General features: G+C 39.7%; 1 protein-coding gene across 1 annotated transcript in view; it reads right to left on the reverse strand.

The window, feature by feature from the left end:
• LOC104606417 (regulator of nonsense transcripts 1 homolog) overlaps positions 1-25,563 on the reverse strand; it is a 51,952-nt gene that overhangs the window by 18,906 nt on the left and 7,483 nt on the right. Inside the window, exons 9-16 of the mRNA XM_010271592.3 lie at positions 24,613-24,721; positions 21,411-21,533; positions 21,252-21,323; positions 11,146-11,217; positions 10,863-10,929; positions 8,754-8,896; positions 8,592-8,663; positions 8,383-8,511 (exon numbers count right to left, since the gene is read on the reverse strand). Of these exons, the coding sequence (XP_010269894.1) occupies positions 8,383-8,511; positions 8,592-8,663; positions 8,754-8,896; positions 10,863-10,929; positions 11,146-11,217; positions 21,252-21,323; positions 21,411-21,533; positions 24,613-24,721 (787 nt within the window). The remainder of the gene's footprint in view (positions 1-8,382; positions 8,512-8,591; positions 8,664-8,753; positions 8,897-10,862; positions 10,930-11,145; positions 11,218-21,251; positions 21,324-21,410; positions 21,534-24,612; positions 24,722-25,563) is intronic.

A 25,563-nucleotide genomic window follows, 5' to 3' on the forward strand; every position in this document is an offset into this window, starting at 1 on the left:
TCCTTTCCCCCTAGCTCCAATGCTCCTGTCTCCCACCCCATCCTTCACCAGCCTTTCCACCTCACTCATTTTCCTCCTTTTAGTCTTTGTTTCTTCTCTCTTTTTTTGTAGGAATCCTTTCAGATCATTTAGATCTTTCAGTTTACACCCCAGCTTTTGTACAAATGCTGCCACGGATTCCTCACTTCCCAACTCTCTATTGTCAATCTTTCTATTTCTCTCCTCCTGGCCTACATCCCCACCTATACCTTCTTCCTCCTGACTTCTTTCTATCTGAAACTCAACTAGCCCTTCCTCCAGGGAATTATTATCCTCCATTTAATTTGTCAAATTCTCAATATTTCCCAGAATTCGGCTTATAACATTTGTTTCCACCTCTTCTTCTACCTCCCTCCCCCAGTCTTCTATAATGTTGCACCCACTATTTGCCCCTTCCCCTGCTACATAGGCTACAGCCTCTGATCTAGGATTGGAATCTAGCACACAGAACACAGAGCACTCATTAATAGCGACAATTGAATGGGCACATTTACCTAGGTTTACCTAGGAGTGAAAGAGGAGCTAGATTTAGGAGCAGTCAGATCCAGATTAAGTGTATGAGTGTCGCCTAACCCCTTGGTTCGGGTCTAAGATGGTATCCTTCCTGTCTCCCTTGTTATATATTGGTCCCTCTCTGTACCCACCTGTTTGTTCCTCACTGCTTCGTTCTTGCTTTGCTTCAGGAGAGCCTCAGACACTTCCTTACACACCTCCTGTCCGTAAGCAGGGTTTGGTAATGGAGCTTCTAAGTTCAAGTCATAATTTTCACCCCCATCAATGATGATGTGCTCTGCTAATCTATTAGTCACCTGATGTAGCGGTTGCTCTGAATCAGATCCATCTACCGCAACTTCTGAGAACAAGACACCAAGATTTAATGTTGTTGCAATCTCGGCCTCTAACTCTTTGTCTGTCTCAACACTACCTATGTTGGACTGTTCAACGGAATCCTCTTCCATCTCTGTGTCGTCCATCTAACATTTTACCCAGCCCTCATCGACTCCCTCCTTCTCCTCATTGTCGTTCCATACATACATGGGGTTTGGATTGTCCTGTATAGGGCGACTTCCGCCAGAAGGCCCAAGCACTGGTTTGGGCATCCATAATCCTCTTAGCCACGTCCAGGTTCGAACTCATTGTTGACCCACCGACTCCTCTTACCGGTTCGGACAACCCGACTCACATCAAACCCTTAGTTGGTCCAACCCCCTTCTTGACCACCTCAGCAAAAGAAGCGCGGCCCCTATCCTTGAGTGACTTCAAAATTTTATAAAATATTTTCCTTAATTAGCTTGCGTGTCTCTTGGTTTCCCACTTGTGCCTTTCCAGTGTCCTCCTTGGACCACTTCTAGTCAACCTCCATTCCCTCCAACCCATGGTTGCCACTTGTGAACCATCCCGCCACATCACCTTCATCCTTCCTTCGTGGTTCGCCCCCAAAGCTCCACCTCCTTCTCTAAAACCAGCCAGATCTTATACCAGACTTCATCAACCAACATTTTGACTACCCTTGGGACCGATTCTGGTTCCACCCCCTTAACCCTAACCTCCACAGCTCGAAATTTTCCATATTGATTTCCTCCACCACACCACCCAACATCTTTACTATATTGCCCAGGTTTGATTCGTTCCAGAGGTGAAATGGGAGTCCAACCATTTTTAGTGTGAAGCTCCCTTTGGGAGACACTAACTCATTACATCGAGGCTTCCAGTTTTGTACATATACCAACCCATCTTCCCATTCAAAAGCTATGAAACCTCTGTTTTTTTGGTCTTTGATTTCTAAGACTGCCTTCCAGTTTGAAAATGGCTTCAAGGCTACCTTCGCATCCAGCTTCAGATTGTTCACCACAACTTTCAACACCTTCCTCAAGTCTTGTACGTCCCTGTTGGTTATAATCACCATCCTCTTCTCCCACTCATCCTTCTCAGCCTCAAACCAAACTTCCAGACCCTTGCCTGAGAGTGCTACTGCCTTTCTGCAGTTGAATGAATCCTATTTCAGTGCCTGACTCGAGATCTTACGGATACTCTCATCTTTGCTTTGTTCTTGTTCGTATTTCATTTGCAGATGGTTATCGACTGCAGCCAGGAACTTCTATAACTCAGCCGGAAAATTTATCCAACCTTGTGTATTCTTCCCTTCCGGTAAGCAGACCATCTATTTTCGGTCCCCAAATTACTCGATGATGGTAATGAACCATCCTTTCCCATTGCATCTTAGTTCCACTACAAATTTCTTCCTTTCCAATTCCAATATATTTCTCCACCCTACATTTTTGACAGATTGGAGTACACCATCGATGAAACCATTCAGCCAGAGGACTACTTCCTTCAGTAGAATTATCATCGCCCTCCTACCTTCTCTACCTCTAAGAGATTTTTACCTCTTGCCTTTCCGCTTTCCAAGAGACGTTTCTTAACTTCAATGTCCAGTACCGACTTCCACCTATTTGCCACCCGAAACTCGGTGCCACTTCCTCTTCCCATCATCTTAGAAAGCATCATCTTCCTAAAACCCATTAATTTTTTAATACCCAGAATTCCCCCATTGACTCTAAGACCCTTGCTCCAGCTTCTTGTCACTTTTCCTTTCCATTTTCAATTCTCACGGTGAGGATTGTTACCATCTAATATCTTGTCCTTTTTCTACAGGCCTTTGGGCTTGGCTACTTTTGTTGTTTGGTAGTAGTTGGAGTCTACCAGCAGAAGTTTGCATGCTCCTCAACCACTCTACCTTTTTTTGGCCTACAAAAAGATGGAGACTTATGTGGAGATGTGATCGCACTACCCTGATTTGGACTCTTTGGGAAGAAAGGAAAGCTAAAATCTTTCAAGAAAAGGAAAGGAGCAATCAAGAATTGAAATAGTGTGTGCTGCATAGGACAATACTTTGGCTGAAGACTTTGGAAATCTTTCATCAATTCTCTTTTAATGGCCTTTGGAGAAACTGGTCAGCAGTAGCAAGGTGTTCCCCCCTAAAGGACAAATCAATTACAAGCTGGTCTCCTCCATTTGAAGGCTCACTGAAGCTGAACTTTGATGGAAGTAGCATGGGTAATCCAGGATTATCCGGAATGGGGGGTTGTCTTGAGAAATGAGAAGGGAGAGATTCTGTTGCTCTACTCGGGTCCTTAAGGAATTGGGAACTCTATCAGGGCAGGGCTGTTAGCTGCTGTACAAGGGGTGCAATTTGCAAACCAGCTAGGGGTACAGCACCTAATAATTGAAGGGGATTCCAAAGTGGTGGTGGGCTGGTTGAAAAATCCTGAAGATGCTATATGGCGCCACAAGAATGAAATGAAGAAATTCAGTTGGTTGACAAGGAATATGTTGGTCTTTGTACAATGGGTGGGGAGATCAGCAAATACTTTGTCCGATGTGTTAGCCAAGCAAGGGGTAAATAGGGAAGAATTGTTTTGGGCTCAGCTGTGATTCCTGCATTTTTTTCCTAGTTTACTTGTAAGATTCAAGGAGGGGTTGCAGCTCGCACCTCTCACTGGGATGTTGTATGAATTCACAACTCTAAATCAACTTCTGAATTAATAAATTTACTATTATTAATCAAAAAACTATAGTTTTTTATACTGATTGCAAAGTATCATTAGAGTTAGGAATTAGAACCCTTATTTAAGTGTACTAATGGGTAATTTTTCTCTTAATTTTAAAGTAATTAGAAGCGATTTTGGTTAGTTTCCTAGTCCAAGTAGGAGTCAAGAGACACCTAAGTTCAAAAGTTGAGTCTATAAAGTGAGTTGGAGTTGAAGGGTTGATTTGTGAGTCTAGTATTCCTGCATATTTCTTATTTTTCTTTTATTCTCTTTAGTGTTTACCCAACAGCAAGAGTGCTTCGCTATATTTCTAAGTTCTCGTTCATTCCTTGGTAGACAACAAGCATTCTACTTGCTTTTCCATCCATATTCTTCATCTTTAATCACCCACAGCCCCTTAGTCACCTTCTCAAGCCCACCACCGGTTAACAAAATTTGTAGGACTCTACCTTATCCTACATCACCCCTGACTACTTTTTTTGTGAGAAAGTAAAGTATAATTGTATTAATATAAAGCAAAACATGTTTGCAAAAAGTTGATGTTCTGAGGACTATAAAAATTCTGCCCTGCTTTACAAAAAGATTGCCATGTACAAAAAAGGAATTATAACCTATATTATTAAATAGCTTATGACAACCAAGCCAAGAAAACATTTTTCCCAGGATTTTCTGAAAGACAGAATCTGTAGAGCTCTTTCCCTTTTAAAAATTTGTGCAATTCCCACCTGCAATATACACCAAAAAACCACAGCTAGGACTATATTCTAAAACAGTTCTCTTTCACTCCACCCTCCATCCCATTAAAAATTCCTCTACTTATCCAGGGCAGCAGCTTTGCACTTCTAATGACTATAATATCCCGGCCCATAATTCAAAAGAGAAACTGCAATTTAATAGGAGGTGATTCACTGTTTCCAACAGTCCTTCACACAAAGCACATTTAGCTGAATCCAGCAACATACCCTTGTGTAAGAGATTGTCTCTAGTGTGTATTCCGCTTAGGTAAGCGGTTCAAACAAAACAATTTTCAATTTTTTGAAGACATTCTTACACTACAAGATGTTGATTGGGACTAACTGCTCCTTTGCACTGTCCAAGCCCTTGTAAAATCACTTAACTGTGAACTTTCCTGTCTTCTCCCACTGCCAAAACCTATGGTCAGGCCTACCATTTTCCACGTGTATTATACAGAACATGTAGCATATATCAACTCCACTTCCCAATCATTTAGATTTCTTCTGAACTGTGCAGTCCAAACCACATTGTCTTCTTGCTACTGCATACAATGTACAACTCTAGGCCTCTAGCTTTTTTATCAATCCCCAATTCAAAAAGAGCAGGAAAAGCTTCAGACAGAGACCTTTCTCTGCACCAAGCATCCTTTCAAAAGCACTGTGAGCTTTCCCAATTCCTTTCCAAACTGAGCAGCCATAGTATTAATAGGAGGCTCCCAGATCCCATCACCCCTGCTATTTTATGTGTGAAAGAGAAGGGATATTAGAGAAGGATAAGACCCAAGAAGTTTGCATCCAGAAAAAATCTTGAAAATCTACCTGGATTAGGTCCCTTTGTCAACTACAGGAATTTCCTGGGACTTAGAGTTTAGAAAAGACTTTACAGATCATGAAAAGTAAAGAGATGATTATTCTTACAGGCCTTCTTAAGGTTGTTCTCTTGTTCCTAGAGAGTTTGAATCAAAGAAACTAGGCAATTGAAAGATATTTTTCTTGTACATCCTTTCCTCATCAGTTTTTTCCTGTATATCCTTTTTCAGAAGCCCTTGAAGAGCCTTCTTTTCCCCTACACATGTCCCAGTCAAAACACTTAGGATGGGCCACACCCCTCCAAAAATCAAAACCTCTATAGAAGGGAGCCACATCAAAGACAAATAAACGTAAGGGGCACACACCAACATAAAAGGAGATCCTGGTGCCTCTCAAGTCTCATCTCATTTTTTCATACTCTACGTAAACGTGACAGGAGAGAAAACCAATAATCCATTCCTCTCTTGCCAATTCATGTCAAAGGTTTTGAACCACTTTTTCCCTATTCTTGGGTACTTCATTGAAAATGCACTATGAGATATCAGGTACATTCTCCTCCACTTTGATCCCCCTTAGCACAAAACTGAGCAAATTACTTTGTCATTAAACAAGAGCTGCAATTCAAGGACAAAGCCTGTGCCCCCCACAATTGTTGTTTTCTGTTGGGAAGTGTACCTTGGTATGATTAATACTTTGGAGAACTTACAAAAGAAAAAGCCTTTTATTTGTTTGTCCCCAAACTGGTGTGTACTGTGCAATTCTCATAGTGAGGACAGTTACCACTTACTAGTTTCTTGTTCCTTTGTTGCAGCTCTTTGGGATTGGATGTTTGTTTTGTTTAGATGTAGGTGGAATCAACCAGCAGAGGTCAAGGTTCAAAGTATCAATACGATACGAGTTTCGGTTGTATCGTATCGGTACTTAGAAACAGCCGATACATACTTTTTTTTAGTTTTTTTTTCAAAGTTTAGTTTTTTGGGAAGCTTATAAGATATCTTTTATTATTAAAAAAAATTGGGGGTCCGGGTGTTTCGGACCGTTTCTTTTTCAAAAGATACGATACGATATGCCCCATATCGGGCGTATCGTATCGATACTTTGAAGCATGGCAGAGGTAAAATCATTATTCGCACCAACTACCTTTGCTTTCCTAACAAAAAGAGGGAGGAGTATGTGGAGATGATTCAAAGCAGCCACCTTATGGACAATTTGGGAAGAAAGAAGCACTAGAATTTTCCAAGATAAAGAGAGGTCATTTATAGAAGTGAAGAAATGTATCTTAACCAGGACCATCCATTGGTTGAAATCCTTGGCTACTTCATCTCTTTTTCATTTGATGACATCTGGAGAAATTGGGCCACAGTTGCACACACTTCGGTTAGAAAAAACCAGAGCCATCACAGTTTGGGTAACTCCCCCAGAAGGTTTTTTTTAACTGAATTTTGACGGAAGCAGCCAGGGTAACCCAGGACCGTCTGGCATTGGAGGAGTATTGAGGAATGAAAATGACAACATCATATCCTTATTCTCAGGCCCAATAGGGATAAGGGACTACAAGAGCTGAGATAGTGGCTCCAGTACAGGGAATTCAGATTGTTAATCAACTAGGAGTGGAGAACCTATTGATTAAAGAGGATTCTAAGGTGATTGTGGGCTGGCTGTCAAATCCAGACTCAATTGTTTGGAGTTATTAGGATCTCATCAAAAAAGTTAAATGTTTAACAAGGAACATAACATGTAGATATCAGTGGGTGGGTAGGGAGGCAAATGCTTTGGCTGATCATCTTGCTAAACAGGGGTCTACTAGGGACCATTTATTCTGGGCAGCATTGTAATTTTATTTCTGATCTCTTGTAACAGTTAGGCGAGGCTGCATCTTGTGCCTCTCCAAGGGATTCTTGTAAAATTTTATTCCTCTTGTTTAATGAAATCGTTTTCAATTATCAAAAAAAAAAGAGCTGCAATTCAAGGACTGAGAGTATTTGGAGATAAACAAATTCAATAGAGCAAAACTTTGATGTTATCATTGACCTCATACTGCTGAAAGAGGCATATTGGGTATTGACATTTGAGGAATTAACAGGGGATTCAATGGATTCATTAAAAAGCGGGTCCTCACTTCCTACTTCCTTTCCTAGAAGACAAGACACAAGAGGTAGTTGTCTGTTTAGCAGAACCTGAAGCAGACAAGTTAGAACTGAAAATACTAACTTTGATAACAGTTGTCTTGGTAACCCAAGTCAGTGAGAGGGGGTGTGATAAGTGATCAACAGGTATCATCTTAATGAGCTATTCAGGCCCTACCAGGAAAGGCAACTAACTCCTTGAGGGCTGAAATGGTTGTACATCAGGATTTAAAACTAGCTTAAAAAAAGGTCCAACCTAAGCTTTGAAGGAGATTGTCAGTATCCAGATCTGCCTATAGCCTTCCCGATTAGTTATGAAGAGCTGAAGTGACCAGAGAAAAGCCAGACTGCTAGTGTGGGGGGCTTCTTAACAAGGTTTAAATCTTTGACATTGGATTAAAGGTGATAATATTTGGAGCATGTCAGCCTTTGGCTGTTTTGTTGCACCAGTTCTCCTTCCCTTTCTATTGGGATTGTGGGGCTTCCTTAACATAATGATAAATCTAATTATTACTACTGCTAAAAAATAAGAAAACACAATAACTTGATTTAGCTTCAATGTGCATTAATACCACAAACTTCCTAAAGAAACACTAAGTACACTACAAATCAACAATAATAACAGAACACTCCAGCTTATAAAAGAATCCAACCCTTTGGCCACTTCCTTGACTTCATCTTTGACATATGAAGTCAAATTACTAGGATAAATTGCCCAAAAAAGTACTAATTTCAAGCTAAGTATCATCTTGCACAATCAACCTTCCATGAATAGTTATGTGCATCTGCAAACCCACATAATTAACTATGGTTGATTCAAAAGAGCATTACCCACACTAGTCCATACTATTGCAAGCACACAACCATCTTTTATTCACCAAATTTCCACAATATGGTCTTTTACACTGATAAAGAAAAATATATAAAACAAAGCATTCAAATCCAGAGTTCAGTCAAGAGCTGAATCTATGGGCAAGTTAATGAACAAGCCACACCAAAATGTATATTTAATGAGATGTTAAAGTTTTTCAATACTCTAAATTATAAAGGTAGGACAGGATTCCAGGAATGGAATAATACAAGCCTATGTGTGCTAAGTAAATATAAAACAGACCAATGTACCTGCAATCTAAATGGTTTCACACCAAGAAGTACAAGTCGTTCAAAGAGAGATTGGGCTAGCCCGGCTCGCGCTGCTTTCTTGCACATGATCACAGGACCAAGTTGACAGTGGTCTCCAACAAGAACAACCTAATTTGGAAAGAAACATAGTTAGATACTGAAGTGACAATAGCAACTGTTAGATAGGAGTATACTAAACCGTCAAGCACCTGTTTCACACCAAGCACTAAAGGAATCAGGCATTCAGGTTCTGTTGCCTGGGTAGACTCATCAATAAGAACCTGGAAGTAGAACACAAGATCTTACCAATCAACACTAGAAACATGATATTGCACATTTAGGTATGTAGTCATATAGGCAAATTTATCAACCTGGCGGAATCTAAAATTTGCCAGTCGAGGATCCCCAGCACCAACACATGTGCAACAGATAACATCAGCACTCTGAGATATTTCCCTCTCGGTTGCCCTTTTCAAGGCCTTGTACTTCTTCTCATCACTACTAGACAGTTCACCTATAAAAAGTAAAGGCATCAGATAAATGGGGACAGGGGAATATCAGTTGACACATTTTTTTCTGATAAAGTATTGCATTAATAAGAAGAAAATACAAAACTTAATCATGTAAAAGAGGGATTGTACAATGGCATATACAGAATATACAAAATAAGTATTAACCAAATAACAGTTCAACCACCAAAGCACCTATCACACCAACAGCATAAGTTTGGCTATGCTGCTTAGCAAAATTGTACTGCTTCTTTGTGCTACCAGCCAATATACCAAGACTCTTACCAGATAAACTATAATTTCCATCCACGAGTCACCTTTTTTACATTAAAAAATCACCTTTAAATGATAACCAAGGTCAAGAATTATGTAAAGAACTAGCTATATAATAAACAAATAAACAAAATTAATTATTTAAACATCTTGTGATCAACCAAAACATGTCATATCAATCTTAAAAATAATCATGATGCAAATGGCACATCTGATGATATATAAGAAATTTACACCCAAAATGTGCTTTTGGATGAATTTGAACTTGAGAAATAAAAAACTAAACCTTAGAATTCAAACAAGGAGAGTCTGGCACTCAAAACTAAACAAACACCAAGCAGAAACAGCTATTGAGAAAAAGAAAAGATTGCTTTAAGATAATTATATATTTCCATACATAAACATTCTAGATTCCAGCATATAATCAAGGCTCAGATACAATGACAAAGCCTATATCAACAAGAGGCTACATGACAATAGATGTGTGAATGTTTATTTGCATCCAAAAGGTGGAAAATAATATGCTAGTAAACAGATCTTTGTTTGTGTGCTTAGATGTCAGTCACATGGTTTTGAAGGCGCCAAGGCAGGTTCCCCTAAACATATCTTTCATTCTTTGTTTGTGTGTGTGTGTGTGTTTAGATGTCAGTCACAAGGTTTTCAAGGCACCAAGGCAGGCTAGGAATCGAGGGGGTCCCTTGTCACCTAGGTGCATAAAAACCTCAAAGGCTTGAATCCTAGGGTAACTCCTTAGGTTTCGTACAACCAACAACCATCTTTCACTAATAATTATCGATAATATTCATAAAAAAAGCATAAATTGCATACTGAGCATAGAAAACCAACATGTTTTTTATTGGTGACAGGCAATTACATTGATTTGGAAAAAAGGGATATAATTACAAGAATAATAAAGTGCCAAGAACTCAAATCTCCCCAAAGTAGTGACTTATCCCCCTTTCCCCCAGTGTTTGAAACCATGTTACAATTAACTCATCTTAGAAAATCAACATATTCATGAAAAGAAAAATAAGAAAGAAAATAAATTTCAGAAAATACATGGACTGAGCTCATGTTTTTGTCCTAGGAAAACAAAAAAAAAGGAAGAAGAATGTGTTGATTGGACAAAACATCAAGTTCTTCCTACTTTAAGTCTTCAAGGGTTCAAATAGCATACACCAGCATGTGTCAATTGAACCCAAACAAAATAAATTTCTATAGTGTTAATCTAATCTAAGTATATATAATATATATTAAAACAAAGTCATCAGATTAGAGAGCTTCTCCCTCAGAAAAGTGGCATCATATTTTCTCAAGAATGAGCATCCCAAAAGTGGTTACTCCCGCTCTCAAACAAAAGCTTAGTGGTAGTTACCTCCACTTTCAAAAAGGTTAGTGGTAGTTGCCTCCACTAAAAAGAAAACAAAAAACAAAACTCATATCATATGATATAAGATTCATAAAGTAGGTTATTATTTAGAAATAAAACTTGATTTACTATTTAATTAAATAACGAAAAAGTGGATGTCAAATAAAGCTTATCAGAATAATGAATAAAAAAAAATATGAGAATACTAGCCCTGTACTTAGTACATGGGGCCATTCTCTAGTAGGAATACAAAAGAATGACAAAAATAACATACTGGATATTCCCATCCAACAAAATGGAGAAGCAAAAAAGTGCTAAAAAGTGCAAACCTTGTTCATCCTTCAGTTGCTGCAGCTTATGAAGTTCACTCTTTTCAGATGTATCAAGATGTCGGACCTGTACAAACCGTACATAGAGTCATGTTGTACAGAAAGCATATAAATGTGAATTATACCCCATAAGTTCACCATGTTGAATGTGACTGTACTGCAACATGGGTCAGGTTGGATTAAGCATTTGTCAAATTGCAAATGGGCCTCAGCCTGATGCAGTTGAAGTTGTTTAACTCAGGCAGACAAATTGCACCCATGTATAAGCAAGCCAATCACAAACCTGATAATGCAATGTTAAATGCTCAACAGGAGAGCTCACAGCTTCCCTTGATTTAGCACAAAGCCTGACAACCTGAGAAGTAAACATATATCATAGATCAGTTAACAAAGCAAGTTGTTTCAATGCCTACACAAAAATAATAATAATAATAATAAAATGAACAGTTAACTCCTGAGCTGAAAACCGTTAACAATTAAAGAACTGAGTTTAAAGTTGATGGTAGAAATAAGTGATTTATCATAGTGCACCTTGGTAACACATTTGCCACTAAATAATGCATTTAGAGAACTAATACCAGAATGAAATATGACAAAATTTAACACAACAAATGAACAAATAAATTAATTCAACTCTAACAAAAGTGGATAAAGTTAAAACATAATTTGGTCAAAATCTTCCAAATAACAAAAAAGATAACTCACAATATATGACAAGTATGCCTATCTCTATTTAAACAGGTTTCTGACTTGATAAAAAGTCAACAACTATAAAAACTTAAGTTTAGGGTTTAGGCATATGGCTTATCAACAAGGAACAGAGGTTTTTATTATTGGCATCCCCCTTCTTTCTGTCACCAGGACACCAGCGTCTCGTATAATGCAAATAGGGTATAAAGAATTGAATAACTAGTTTAAGAGGAAAAAGAAATGGAGTTCGTGCAGGCACGTCAGTGGAGGAGATCCTTGAAGATAGAAGCAAAAAATTTCCTGTTCGAAGAAATGAGAATCAAGGGGAAGGTAAGCCTGAAGGTAAGGGAAGCGAAAAAGGGTACAATATTGCTGGAAGGATTAGAAGTGATCGAGTGGCTAAGAGAGTTCAAGGCTGGACTTGTTCAAAAGGAAAGCAGATAAACTGGCAGGATTTTAGTACATTAGAAAGGAGAAGATATGTTGTTGAATATAAGAGGAATAGAAAAAGGCTTCTTCATAGCTTTGGCTGAATTTTTTGGTAAGGGACGAAGGCAACTGGTGTGTCTACCAGCAGGAAAACAGAGCCAAGGATGGGCGGAAGTTGACTGGTTGCTCAAAGAGTTTTTAACTCAAAGAGTAGCAAATGATAAAAAAGCCTCCATAAGGGAGGAGAAGGCATATCTCAGCAACAGCAGGGTAGAACAAGGGCCAGTGGTCATGGCAAAAACAAAAGGCCAATGCAGAATGGTGGGAGGTCTAGAGAGAGAAGAGTGGGATAGTAAGTTTGTGATACAAGCCAAGGAAAAGGTTAATGATTGGAGGAGGGTAGCTGACTTACTGGCAACCAGGTTGAAGCTGAAGAGTGTCTTCATAGTAACCCCCTTTGATAACTGTAAAGCCCTCCTAGATTCAGTAGAGAATGAATTGGAAATATCAGCTATCAACATTCAGGCTGATTCGGATCATTCACAGTCTTTAAATGGAATCTAACATCCAACTCCAAGGATTTATTTGTCAAAAATGGTGTGGTGGTGCGTGTAATAGGCTTGCCATTACATCTGTGGAAACAAGAAGTAGCAGAGTTTATAGGAGTATTGTGTGGAGGAATCTTGAAAGGAGTTTTCTGGTATGATCTTTATTCAGTAGCAATCCTGCTAAGTGGTGTGAAGCCAGAAGGCATTCCACGAAAGGTAGAGGTACAAACAGAGGGGAGTTTTGTCTCTGTGTGGCTAGCATCCTCCATTGAAGCAAGGCTGTGGAAGGAGGCTCGTATGGTAGGAGGGGAGAAGGAGGAAGAAGAAGCATTACGTGGACTTGTGAGATTGGTTAATTCAAATGGGAAGGAATGTTTCACTAAAAAGGGCCAACAAATTCTGGGAAGCCAAAAAGCTTTGGGGCAGATGGAAGGTCAAACCTGTAGAAAGCAAGAAAAGGCTATGACAAATGGCAGATCTTTTGCGCAGGTGGTGTCAGGGGAAATAGACAAAAATATACCAATGTCTAATGGAAGAGGGCGAGGGCTGAACCAGCAACCTCAGACAGGGAGGGTTGCTGTTTCGACAATTAAAACAGGGGGGCGTGATTTGTTAAGAGGTCACGTGGGAGGAAAAGACTTAGAAAATAGGCCAAGTCGAGTGGATCCCTTTTCTGGTGGGCCGGAGAAGGCAACTTAAGTAAAGGTTTTAAAGCTGGGTTCTTATATTACAAGTTCTGAGCCCAAGGCCCATTACAAGACAGATGGGCCAAGGGACCCTTTAAGTAAGCACGTGACTGAGAGGAGGGATGAGCTGATAAACGAGATTAAGCGTCTATCTTTTTCTACCCCGAATCCCTCCTTTCGGTCGAACAATTCAAGCGCAAAATCTCATGACTCTCAGTCTCAAGGCTCTACAGTGGATCCCATCCAACCTAGCGAACCGTCTCCCACCAGATAGGCACAACCCAAGATACCTGAAGCCTAGTTATTTGAACAGAACAGGGTTTGAAGATTGGTTGAGTGAACAAAACAACAGTGACGATTCTGATAGAGACGAAACTGTAAGTTTGGGAAGTCTGTCTCCGAAAAGCAACAACGATTTACTTGAAATAGAAAGTTTGCATACAGAGCTGTTGTTTTTAGAGGAAGAGATTGAAGAACCAGGTAGCGGGAAGACTAGACATGGCGAAGAAAATGGTCCTAAAGCTGTGAAAACTCCTCTTCCCTACGTCGAAGGAGCTGACCCTAAGTCTAATGAATTACAAGATGTTAGTGGAGAGGGACAAGAATCGGCCGTGAGGATGGATGTGGGTATTCCAGTGTCGGAAACACAGAGAAAGGATTTCCAAGTGGGTAGGTTGTCAGGAAGTGATTCTTTCACTATGTCTACTTCACAACTTTGTCCAAAAAGGAGAAAGGCCTTAAAACCATTTGTCGTCTGTCAGCAACTCAATTCCAGTGATTCTAGTCCTACCCCCGTCTTACCAGGTATGGGTGTCAATTCTTTTTTAGGTACTGACTTGTGTGCTAGGCCTATAACAGATATTCCAGCTTCCCATCCAGGAGGTTCTGATGCAAGAGAAAGGGTGATGGAAGGAAGTAGTAAGGGGGAGGCAGACAGAATTTGGGAGTTGATCTGTACAATGATGGAGGAACTAAAAAAAAAAAGGAAGGATTCTTAGAGAGGTGTTGTAGCCAAAATAAGTGTGAGCAGGGTAAAATTCTTCCTCAGACATTAGCAGAAAAGGATGGAGAAAAGAAAGGGAGGATGATTGTTGTATGAGAAAAGAAAGAGGCTAAAATGAGGAGATTATGGCCTTTTCATGGGTTTTTTGCTATTTTGTCTCGATGAAAATTATTAGCTGGAATGTAAGAGGGTTAGGAAGTGCAAGAAAGAGAAGGGTGATCAAAGACTTACTCTGAAGGGAAAAAACCCGATATTGTGTTGTTACAAGAATCCAAAATGATGGAATTAGATGGGAGATGGGTGAGGAGTTTTTGGAGGTCTAGAGGTTTAGGTTGGAGCTCGTCTCCTTCTTGGGGAGCCTCGGGGGGGATCGTAACACTATGGAGGGAGGATGTGGTGGATGTAGTGGAAGAATTGATAGGCAGATTCTCAGTTTCCATTAAGTGTAAGAATGTAGAGGATGGGTGTGTATGGGTCTTAACCAATGTTTATGGCCCCAATTCCTATAGAGAGAGGAATGAGATGTGGGAGGAACTATATGCAATCAAGGGGCTATGAGATGGCCCTTGGTGCCTGGGCGGGGATTTTAATGTCACTAGACTCTCAGATGAAACCAGTAATCCCCAACGGGTAATTACAACAAGCATGAGGAAATTTATTGAAGAATGTGAATTGAAGGAAATACCTCTGCTGCAAGCCAGTTACACTTGGTCCAACCTTCAGGAAACCCCTTTGTGTTCGAAGTTGGACAGGTTCTTATTTAACCATGCCTGGGAGAATAGTTTGACAAACTTGATTGCTAGAGCGTTACCCAAGGTCACCTCCGATCACTGTCCTATCCAGATAGGTACTAAGTTTTTTCCTACAGGACCCAAACCTTTTAGATTCGAAAACATGTGGCTTACCCAACCAGATTTTGTGAAAAAAGTGAAGGAATGGTGGGGTGAGGAGGAGAGGGGGGTAAAATGGAAGGGGATCAAGTTTCATACGAGATTAAAAAGGTTGAGAGCCAAAATAAAAGAGTGGAATAGCGATCATTTTGGTAGAATTGAGGAGCAAAAAGTGTGCCTAATCTCTCGAATAGAAAACTTGGATGTAAAGGAATCTCAAAATGGGTTGACCGAGGAGGATAGAGTGTTAAGGAGACAATTGAAAAAGGATTTGGAAGAGGTGTTACTGAGGGAAGAAATCAGTTGGAGACAAAAATCTAGACACAAGTGGATTAAGGAAGGCGATGGGAACACTAGATTTTTCCATGATTTGGCAAATGGGAGACGAAGAAAGAATCTTGTGACCAAGCTAGAGATAGGAGAGGAGCTGATTACCAACCAGGATGACAAAGCCAAAAAATATGTGGACCACTTCAAATCGATTTATAAAAGACCTTTGAGTGAGAGAGCATTCGTGGAAGGGATGGAATGGCCAAGAATTGATGACGGAGTGGCAAGGCGGCTGGAAAGGGATTTCGAGGAAGAAGAGATTAAGAAAGTTGTCTTTCTAATGGATAGATCCAAGGCTCCAGGTCCAAATGGCTTTACAATGGGTTTTTATCAAGACTGTTGGGAGGTGTTGAAAGAGAATTTAGTTGACGTCTTTAAGGAAATTGCAGACAATCACATTATAAGCCCTAGAATTAATGCCACATTTTTGGCCTTGATACCTAAGAAGAATGATGCCAACCACCCAAAAGATTATAGGCTTATTAGTCTGGTGACAAGCATCTATAAAATTCTGGCTAAAGTGCTCTTGTTGAGGATCAAAACAGTCCTCCCTTCTATCATTAGTGAAACCTAGGGGGCTTTCATTCAAGGGTGACAAATAACAGATCAGATCTTAATTGCGAATGAGTGTGTGGAGGAAATGAAAAGGTCTAGGAAGAGAGGTTTCATTTGTAAATTGGATCTTGAAAAGGCCTATGGTTTGATGGACTGGGAGTTTCTATTAGAGGTTATGCGAAACTATGGATTTGGGGACAAGTGGTGTAGTTGGATTTTTGGGTGTATCAGTACTTGTCACTATTCTATTCTGGTAAATGGTATGGTGAGGGACTTTTTTCCAACTTGCAGGGTGCCAGGCAAGGGGATCCACTCTCACCCTTCCTTTTTACCTTAGTAGTTGATGTGATTAGTAGGATCGTTACTAAGGCTGACAGTGAAGATGCCATTAGGGGTTGGAGAATAGGAAGACACCAAGTCCCCGTCACCCACCTTCAATTTGTAGATGACCTAATGATCTTTTGTGAAGGAGGTTATAGCGAAAAGGTAGCAAACCTAAGGAAGCTAATCGAAGGATTTGAAAGTATTTCTAATTTGTGAATAAATTTGGAAAAGAGCTGCATAGCGGGTATAAATTTGGAGGTAGGGGAGGTCGAGGCTATTGCGGAGTGTCTTGAGTGTTCCACCTCTGCTTGGCCTATGTCATATTTAGGGCTTCCTTTAGGGGCAAATCCTAGGGAGAGTAGATTTTGGACCCCAGCGATAGAAAAGTTTGAGAAGAGATTAGCCTCATGGAAGAGGAATTATGTCTCTTTAGGAAGGAGAATTACCCTAATAAGAGCTACCTTGGCTAACTTACCTACCTATTTTTTGTTTGTTTTTAGGATACCAATTAGAGAAGCTAGGAAACTGGAGAAGTTGATGAGAGAATTCTTATGGGAGTCGAGACAAGAAAAAAAGGATCACTTGGTTAATTGGGAAATTGTGTGCAGAAGTAAAGAAGAGGGAGGTTTGGGACTTCGGAGGGTAACTAGAAAAAATCAAGCTCTGTTAGGGAAATGGTTGTGGCAATGTTGTGGCAATGGCCATTGGAAAGAGAGAGATTGTGGCATGAGGTGGTGGGAAGCATTCATGGGAGGTCAGAGAATGGATGGGCTGCTAGTGTATAAAGGCAAGCGAACCTAGCAGCACCTTGGAAGGCCATTCACAACACCCTTCCTCAATTCCTCAATTTTATCAGGTATGAAGTTTGTTATGGCAACACTGTTCATTTTGGGAGGATATTTGGGTAGGAGACACACCTTTAAAGGATTCGTTCCCTTCGCTATTTTCTGTTTCTTTCTACAAAAAAGAGGTGGTCTCAAAATTTGTCTCACCTTTGGGAACACCCTTAGATCCTACTTGGGATTTTGGGTTTCGTAGAGGACTTAGGGATGATGAAATTGAATCTCTTTTTGTTTTGCTTGGTTGTCTTAATCAGGTTTGTTTGGATCCCTCCAAGCCTGATAAGAGGGTATGGACTCCTAGACCCAATGGAACCTTCGCTTGTGCTTCTTTCTTCAAGTCCATCTCTCAACTTTCTACTCACCAACCCTTTCCGTCAAAAGAAATTTGGTGCAAGCCAATTCCCCAAAAAATTATGGCGTTTTGTTGGGAAGTATTCCATGGGAAAGTAAACACTCTAGATAACCTACAAAAGAGAAGACATTTCCTCTGTATTTCTCCTAATTGGTGTATCCTCTGTAGAGCTCACGGTGAGGATTGTTACCACCTATTAATATCTTGTCCCTTTTCTGCAAACCTTAGGGCTTGGCTACTTTCGTTGTTTGGGAGTAGTTGGAGTCTACCAGCAAAAGTTCACATGCTCTTCAACCATTCTACCTTTTATTGGCCTAAAAAAATAGGGAGAATTATGTGGAGATGTGCTCGTGCCGCCTTGATTTGGACTCTTTGGGAAGAAAGGAATGTTAGAATTTTTCAAGAAAAGGAAATGAGCAATCAAGAATTGAAAGACTGTGTGTTAAATAAGGCAATACCTTGGCTGAAGACCTTGGAAATCTTTCATCAATTCTACTTTAATGACCTTTGGAGAAATTAGTCAACAGTAGCGAGATGTTCATCCCTAAAAGACAAATCAATTACAAGATGGTCTCCTCCATCCGAAGCTGAAGTTTAACTTTGATGGAAGTAGCATGGGTAATCCAGGATTATCCGAAATGGGGGGTGCTTTGAGAAACGAGAAGGGAGAGATTTTGTTGCTCTACTCAGGTCCCTTGGTAATTGGGGACTCCATCAGGGCAGAACTTTTAGCTGATGTACAAGGAGTGCAATTTGCAAACCAGTTGGGGGTACAACACCTAACAATGAGGGGGATTCCAAAGTGGTGGTGGGTTGGTTGAAAAATCCTGAAGAGGCTATATGGCGTTACAAGAATGAAATGAAGAAATTTAGTTGGTTGAGAAGGAATATGTGGGTCACTGTACAGTGGGTGGGGAGATCAGCAAATACTTTGTCAGATCCGTTAGCTAAAGCAAGGGGTAAATAGGGAAGAATTGTTTTGGGCTCAGTTGTGATTCTTGCTTTTCTTTCCTAGTTTACTTGTAAGATTCAAGGAGAGGCTGCAGCTCGCACTTCTCCCTGGGATGTTGTATGAACTCACTCTAAATCTGCTTCTAAATTAATAAATTTATTATCATTCATCAAGAAAAATAGGGTATAAAGAGAGGGTGGTGTTCTTCTCACTAGCACTAGTGTATTAAGCAGAAGCGAGGGTGAGTTGGCTATGTGATGATCTGGTAGGATATGACAGATAGAGGTGTTCTTTTTTTCTCACTAGCATCATAGGGTGAAATACAAGCAAAAAAACTTTTTTTTACTCATTAGAGAAAGCTGGCCACCTGTAGTCTCTAAAAAGAATAGGACACAAGTAAGGTGGACACCTCCTCCAGAAGGGGTCGTGAAGCTGAACTTTGATGGTAGCAGCCAAGGCAACCCAGGGCCCTCAGGCATTGGAGGGGTTTTGAGGGACAAGGACAGCAACATTTTCTCTTTATTCTCAGGTCCAGTTGGAGTAGGAGATTCACCTAGGGCTTAAATGCTAGCAGCTGTACAAGGCCTACAACTTGCTAACCAACTTGGGGTGCAGAACCTACTAGTAGAAGGAGACTCCAAGGTGGTAGTGGGTTGGCTGCTGAATCCAAACAGTGTTGTTTCGGGCTACAGAGGTCTCCTGAAAAAAGTAAAATGGATCACAAGGGATGTATCAGCCAACTTCCAGTGGATTAGCAGATCAGTAAATGCTTTGGCAGACTCTGGCTAAACAAGGGGTTCCTCAAGCTTCTTTGTATTGGGCTAATCTATAGTTCTGTTCTGTTTTTCTTAAGATTCAGGTCTGTACTCACCCTAAAGGGGAGGTAGCATCTTGTGCCTCCTCCAAGGTTGATTGTACTCTTTTTTGTTCTCTTTAATAAAACTACTTATTCATTCATCAAAAAAAAACAGGGGCACACAAGAAGATATACAAAAGGACTAGGGGAAACCGAAGACATTGCACAGGTAGCAGCCTATCACTAAACAAAACATCTAAAAGAGCACCAAACTTTGCTAATCCATCTGCTATTGAGTTTAGATCCCTCAGAATCCAAAGCAAATAACATTTAAGAGCTCCAATAAATCTCTAGACTCTCGCAAGAAAACTGGCTTAGTAAACTGATGGGCCTTGACTACCTCATAGAATATAAGTTGGGGCCCGCAAACAGAGTAGTTGATGCCTTATCAGGAGTAGAAGAGTTAGCCCATTTGACCTGCTCTCAGCCCATCTTCCCTTTGTTTGAATCTATACGGCAAGAAGCCAGATCTGATCCGTAGTTGCAGGTCATTAAAGATAAGTGGGGGCGAGACCCTTCACAAGTTGCTGGTTACCAAGTTGTAGGGCCTGATCTTTTCTTTAGGGGTCGGTTTGTTGTTGCCCAGAATTCAGCCCACAAAGCTGAACCGCTAAGGTTGTTTCATGACTCCGCCTTGGGAGGGCACTCAAGGGTGCTACGTACCCTAAAGAGGCTCAACAACCACTATCATTGGGTAGGAATGCGTAAGGATGTATTGCACTATGTATCCGAATGCCAAACCTTCCAACAGCAGAAATACTCGTTATAGTCTCTCGCTGGCCTTCTACAACCCCTCAAGATTCCAAATCAAGTGTGGAAAAACCTTTCCATGGATTTCATCATGGGTCTTCCTCGTTCTGCAGGAAAGAAAGTTATCACGGTAGTGGTTGACCGTCTCACCAAGTACAGCCATTTCTCTACATTACCTCACCCTTACACCGCAGCAATGGTGGCTTACATCTTCATCCGAGATGTCGCCAAGCTGCATGGAACCCCAAGATCCATTGTCTCAAACTGGGACCCTGCTTTCCTGAGTTCATTCTGGAAGGAATATTTTCGGTTGCAAGGAACCCAACTGCACCCCTCCACGAGTTATCACCCGCAGACTGATGTTGGGACCCAAACACTCCCTCCGAACCCAACTATAGGAGTGGAGGAGGCCACCACCGAACAGCATTTCACTATAAGACAGAGAGGCTAGCGTGACACGCGACAGAGCCTTCCAGAGTTAGTTACACTGCCACCAGAAGATATTCTCTCCATGATTGCATACATGTAGGCCAGCTATATAAGGCCCTGATCATGTAATAAGTGGTGTGAATGAATATCCCTTTCATCTCTCTCTGAGTCATTTTCTTCCTACCTTTCCCCTCTCTTCCCCCATCTTCTGTTTCAGGAGGTTAAGCCACCCTCGAAGGGGCTTCCGAGGTGAGCAGTAACTCATCAGTTTTCCAGTAAACCTCATCTCGTCTACTAAGGCCTCTGCCTTCCCACTGTTGTAGAAAGTCCATAATATGTTCTGAAGCAACCCAACTGTAACCACTTAGCTTGAGAAAGTGATGCCAAATATCTTCATCTCCTGGTAGTGGAGGAGTAAATGATCAGCTGATTCTCCCTCACAAGGGCATAAGTTGTAAGCATGATGGGAAATATATAATCCACCAAAGCTCTTCTTTTTAAGGTCACAAGAATTGTAAGCATACAAGAGGTCAAATAAAGAAAAGGAGAAATCAACCTCATGGATTTGATCCAAATGAAGGGGGTGAAGTTGCCAAGATAATGCTTCCTTAGCTATATACTACTTGTATTATCATGTTTATAGCAAAATCTCATGTCATCAATCCAATCCAGTTCAATAAGCAAGTTTGCCGTAACAATCCATATCACTGTTTCAATCAAAATTTTCAAAGATGACCATATGATTACTTTTACCTTTAAACCAGTTGCACTGATCTTTTCAGCAAGTTGGTCAACAGCAACATTACTTGGAGCACAAACCAAAACCTGGATGAGAATAAATAAATAATTAAATCATCAATTAGAACATTAAATTCAACAAATACAGAAGATATGCAAGTTGAGCTTAGTTACCTGCCCTTGGCCTTGTTTGGCCATGTGATACACAATGGCTGCAGAGGTTACAGTTTTCCCTGTGCCAGGAGGCCCTTGTATTAAACTAATCGGTTTCTGCAGTACACTCTTTACAGCAAAAACCTGCACATACATGAAGAACATAAGTACCTTTCAAAAGAACATTTTAAAACAGGACATAAGAATAAAGGACAGGGTGATCATGGAACCGAAACCTCCACTATATAACAAAATAAAACTGAATTTTGATGGAAGTTCCTTCGGCAATCAGGGATTGGCGGGAATAGGGGGTGTTCAGAGATTCTTCAGGTAAAGTGGAGGCAATGTACTCAGGACCGATTGGAGTTGGAGACTCACTAAGAACTGAAACTTTGGCATTGTCGCAAGAACTGAGATTAGCAAAGCAATTTGGCTTCCAACAGTTGGAAGTAGGAGATTCAAAACTGGTTATTTCTTGGACAAGGTGTAGCAACCCAGCTCCTAGGGTCTGTAGGCATGCCTTTAAGGAGGTAAAATCCTTAACAAAGGAGCTGATTATCAATTTTAATTTTAACTAGGTTAGAAGAACTACAAATGGGATAGCAGATTCACTAGAAAAACAAGGGTTAGTAGACAAAACTTGTTCTGGACTAAAGTGTGATTCTTATTGTAAGCTTGGGCTGTTGGATACTCCAACATGGTTGTACTATATTTTAAGTTCATCATTTAATAAAATGTTCCTTGCCAATCCAAAAATAGGACATCTGGATTAAATATAGAAATAGACAGTAAAAGAGAACCAAAAACATTTGTACAGGAGGGAAGAAAAAATAAAACATTTGCCCATGAAAGGTAATAAATGTGTGTCCATGCAGGGCAGAGCACACATGACAGAAGATGCAAAATGAAGGCAGTGCTACCATAAATATATATGAAATTATACATGGACAAATAGTAACATATCAAGCATACAATGTGGAAGATGCTTAAAGTTTGAATGTAAGAAACATCATATGAAAACTATTTAATGTTGACATTAAAAATAATGACTTAGGCTCCTTCAATAATGAAATGGGCCTTGGATTGTGATAATATCATATTAAGGATTTATGTGGTATAGAATCAAGTGTTAATGACTTCTTTTAGAATATTAACTATAAAAGTTGTATTAATATCTAGAAAGGAAAAAGAAATCAGAAAAGACTAGAGGCATAACAAAAGCACAAGGGCCTACAAGCTCCCTACAGGCATGGTGCAAGGGCAAGCTAGGATGAAGCAAGGCACAGATTCTTTAAAAAAAAAGAATCAACAAATAAATAAACATTAATGCATTTCTACATAAACATAGAAAGCCAAGCTTTAAAAAGCTCATTAGCTCAAATCATAATACATTATACATCAATACGTGATAAAAAGAGAGAATAGACTCAAATGGTTTGGTAACGTGCATATGAAGACCATCTACAGCACTTGTTAGGAAAAGTGATCTGCTACGGGTTGAAGGGGCTAGACAATCCAGAGGCAAACCGAAAAGGACTTGATTAGAAGTAATAAGAAATGACTTAAATCCCATAATTTAATGAAGCATATGGCATTGAAGAGAATAGAATGGCAAGGCTTAGATAATGATGATGATATGATGATCCCAAATGAAAATAGAGACGCATAACATACAATTTTTTTTAGCAAAGGTAACTTTTATTGAATTAAAACAGGAAGAAGTACATGAGTGAATGTACTGAAAGCTAAAGCAGATGAGGCAGAAGTATAGACATAAGCAGAAGTCACTATACAAGCTTTCCCTAAAAACCCCTGATTTTGCAAGGCTGTCTGCAACAGTGTTCTGCTCCCTAGGAAACAAAAGTAGATTTTACCAAAGTGCTTCAAGCACTCAACAATTCAAGCATGTGGAAATCTTAACATGTGTATCTATCTCCAAGTTGAATTACTTCAAGTAACTAGTGTAACATCTTGCATTCTTAGTCATAGGAGTTGGGGGCCCTTATAGTGTAACATCTTTTGGTCTGTATATTGGTTTTATGATTTGATTGCAAATTCGTTCTATTCTAGTGGCAGGGAACAAATGATCAGTTGTTTTTTTTTTCCTTTTTCTGATGGATAACTGGAAAAAATATATGTATCAATTTGTTGAAAAAGAATAGTAGACATTTACAAGATAGACTGTGCCAAGCACATCAAAGTTACATGAGGGAGTTAAACTCCCTGCCACATATTACCCCTCTATTTTGTTGATGGATAAAAAGTTCTGCTGGTCCCTATTGGTGGACTCCGAAAACATTTGACCCCCGTTGTATTGTTGTTGGTACTTTAATAGATTTTTTTTATGAGTAATAATTTAGTGGAAATTTGGCTATTTAAGATCTTTTCTGCAACAACTGGTGCTGCAGGTATTCATCAAAAGGTTACTGTAACATGCTCAGTTTCTGAATTTGGTATTTCCTTCTTCTCAAATCCCCCAATAGTTGTATGTAAGAAGCATTCCCAAATTATTTTACCCAAAAACTGAAAGTACAAAGGTTCCAAAGAGTTTCTCAATGTGTCTTGGTAAAACTACAAGTGTGTCTTAGTAAGCCTAGTAGATAAAAGTTATTAACATGGTGAGTTAAATTGATGGGACTGACATGTAAATGAACCCTCTCTTTCACATTTGCATGTTTTCTCTTTTGGTCCTCTCCCTTCACTAGGCTTTCCTACCTCCTTCTCTATTAATATCAAGAAACTCTTGTTATAAGTCTTAGTCCAAATTGGATTCTATAAATGGAGATCCAATGTCTTATGTTAAATATAGAACTAGAGTGACTGTAATTGCAATTTAGAAGAATTTATTTGATTGAATAAAAGTTTGGTTTAAGGAATTCTGGTTGTTGTTAGTTATTCTCCTTTTTATTCCTCTTTCACTCTTATTTCTTCTTCTAAGTGGCCAATCCCTTTGCTCTTTGCTGTTACTTTAATAGCAAGCTCTCTTTATTAAATCTCTTGCTCATTCTTTGGTAGACAGAAATCTCCACCTATACTTGTCATCATTAATCACCCAAATTACCTTTTTATCAGTAATTCTTAAACCTTATTAAATCGATTGGCATAGGTATAGTTACCACATTTCATCCTACAAACCCTACATCACCTAAACAAAGAACATATCTGACTAAATGCAAAACTTATAACAAATAAAAGATCTGACCATATAGCCAAGCAGGCATACCTGTGATGCATTAAGTTCTGGAAGGCCTGGTGCACCAAAACGACGAGGTAGTGTATTACGAACCACCTGAGCCTCAACTTCATGTCCTAGCAAGTGATGGTATATGTATCTGTGTAAAGGATTAAATTAGTACGTTTCTAGAGAAATACGTTCAGTTTCCAAGCACATCTGAACTCTAAAAACCAATCACTGGGAGGCTTGAATGAAATACAAGTTCAAAAAACAAAGTTTGCATTGGACCTAAGCCTGATCACAAAAATAAAAAGAGTAGCATTCAAAAAGAGGATAAATACAATATCTTTCATCATTTTGTGATCAGGTTCTACACTTCTACATCAGAGCAAAATAAATGTCCTAACATTCTAGGCAGCAAACAGCAAGCCCCATCAAAATTCAAAAATCAGTAATGCCATTGCTTGTAGCCACAATAAATATACAGAATCCAGAAATTTGTTTGACTTCCTTCCAATCTTGTAATCAAGATCAGTATTGATAATAACAAACTGATGTAAAGAGAGAGAGATTTGAGAGAAAGGCACACATACATGGAGAGAGCAGTTGCTCACACACACACACACACACACAAAAAAAAAAAAAAAAAACACCTTGCAATCTATCTAATTATGGAATTTACTCTATTGTAAATTGGCCCTTTTTAGTATTTAGGTGCTATTAGAGTTTCATCCAGCCCTAGTAGAGACTCTCAAGTAATTAGGGACAATTCTGTTGGCCCAAGGAGTCTGAGGCACAATATCAGGAGCAAGAGACTTAACATTCAGAATGATCTCAATCAAGCAGGGACCTAGTTCAATCAACTCACATTGTATACTCGGGCTATGGGAGTTGGAAGGAATTTATTAGGTTTTTCTGTACCAGGTAGCTATGTTTTAATTGCCTGTCACAGAAGAGCTTAAATTGGCTGCATCATTGGGATATATGGAACTTAAAGTG

Source organism: Nelumbo nucifera, chromosome 6 (assembly GCF_055504915.1).
Source record: "Nelumbo nucifera cultivar China Antique chromosome 6, China Antique-T2T, whole genome shotgun sequence".
NCBI lineage: Eukaryota > Viridiplantae > Streptophyta > Magnoliopsida > Proteales > Nelumbonaceae > Nelumbo > Nelumbo nucifera.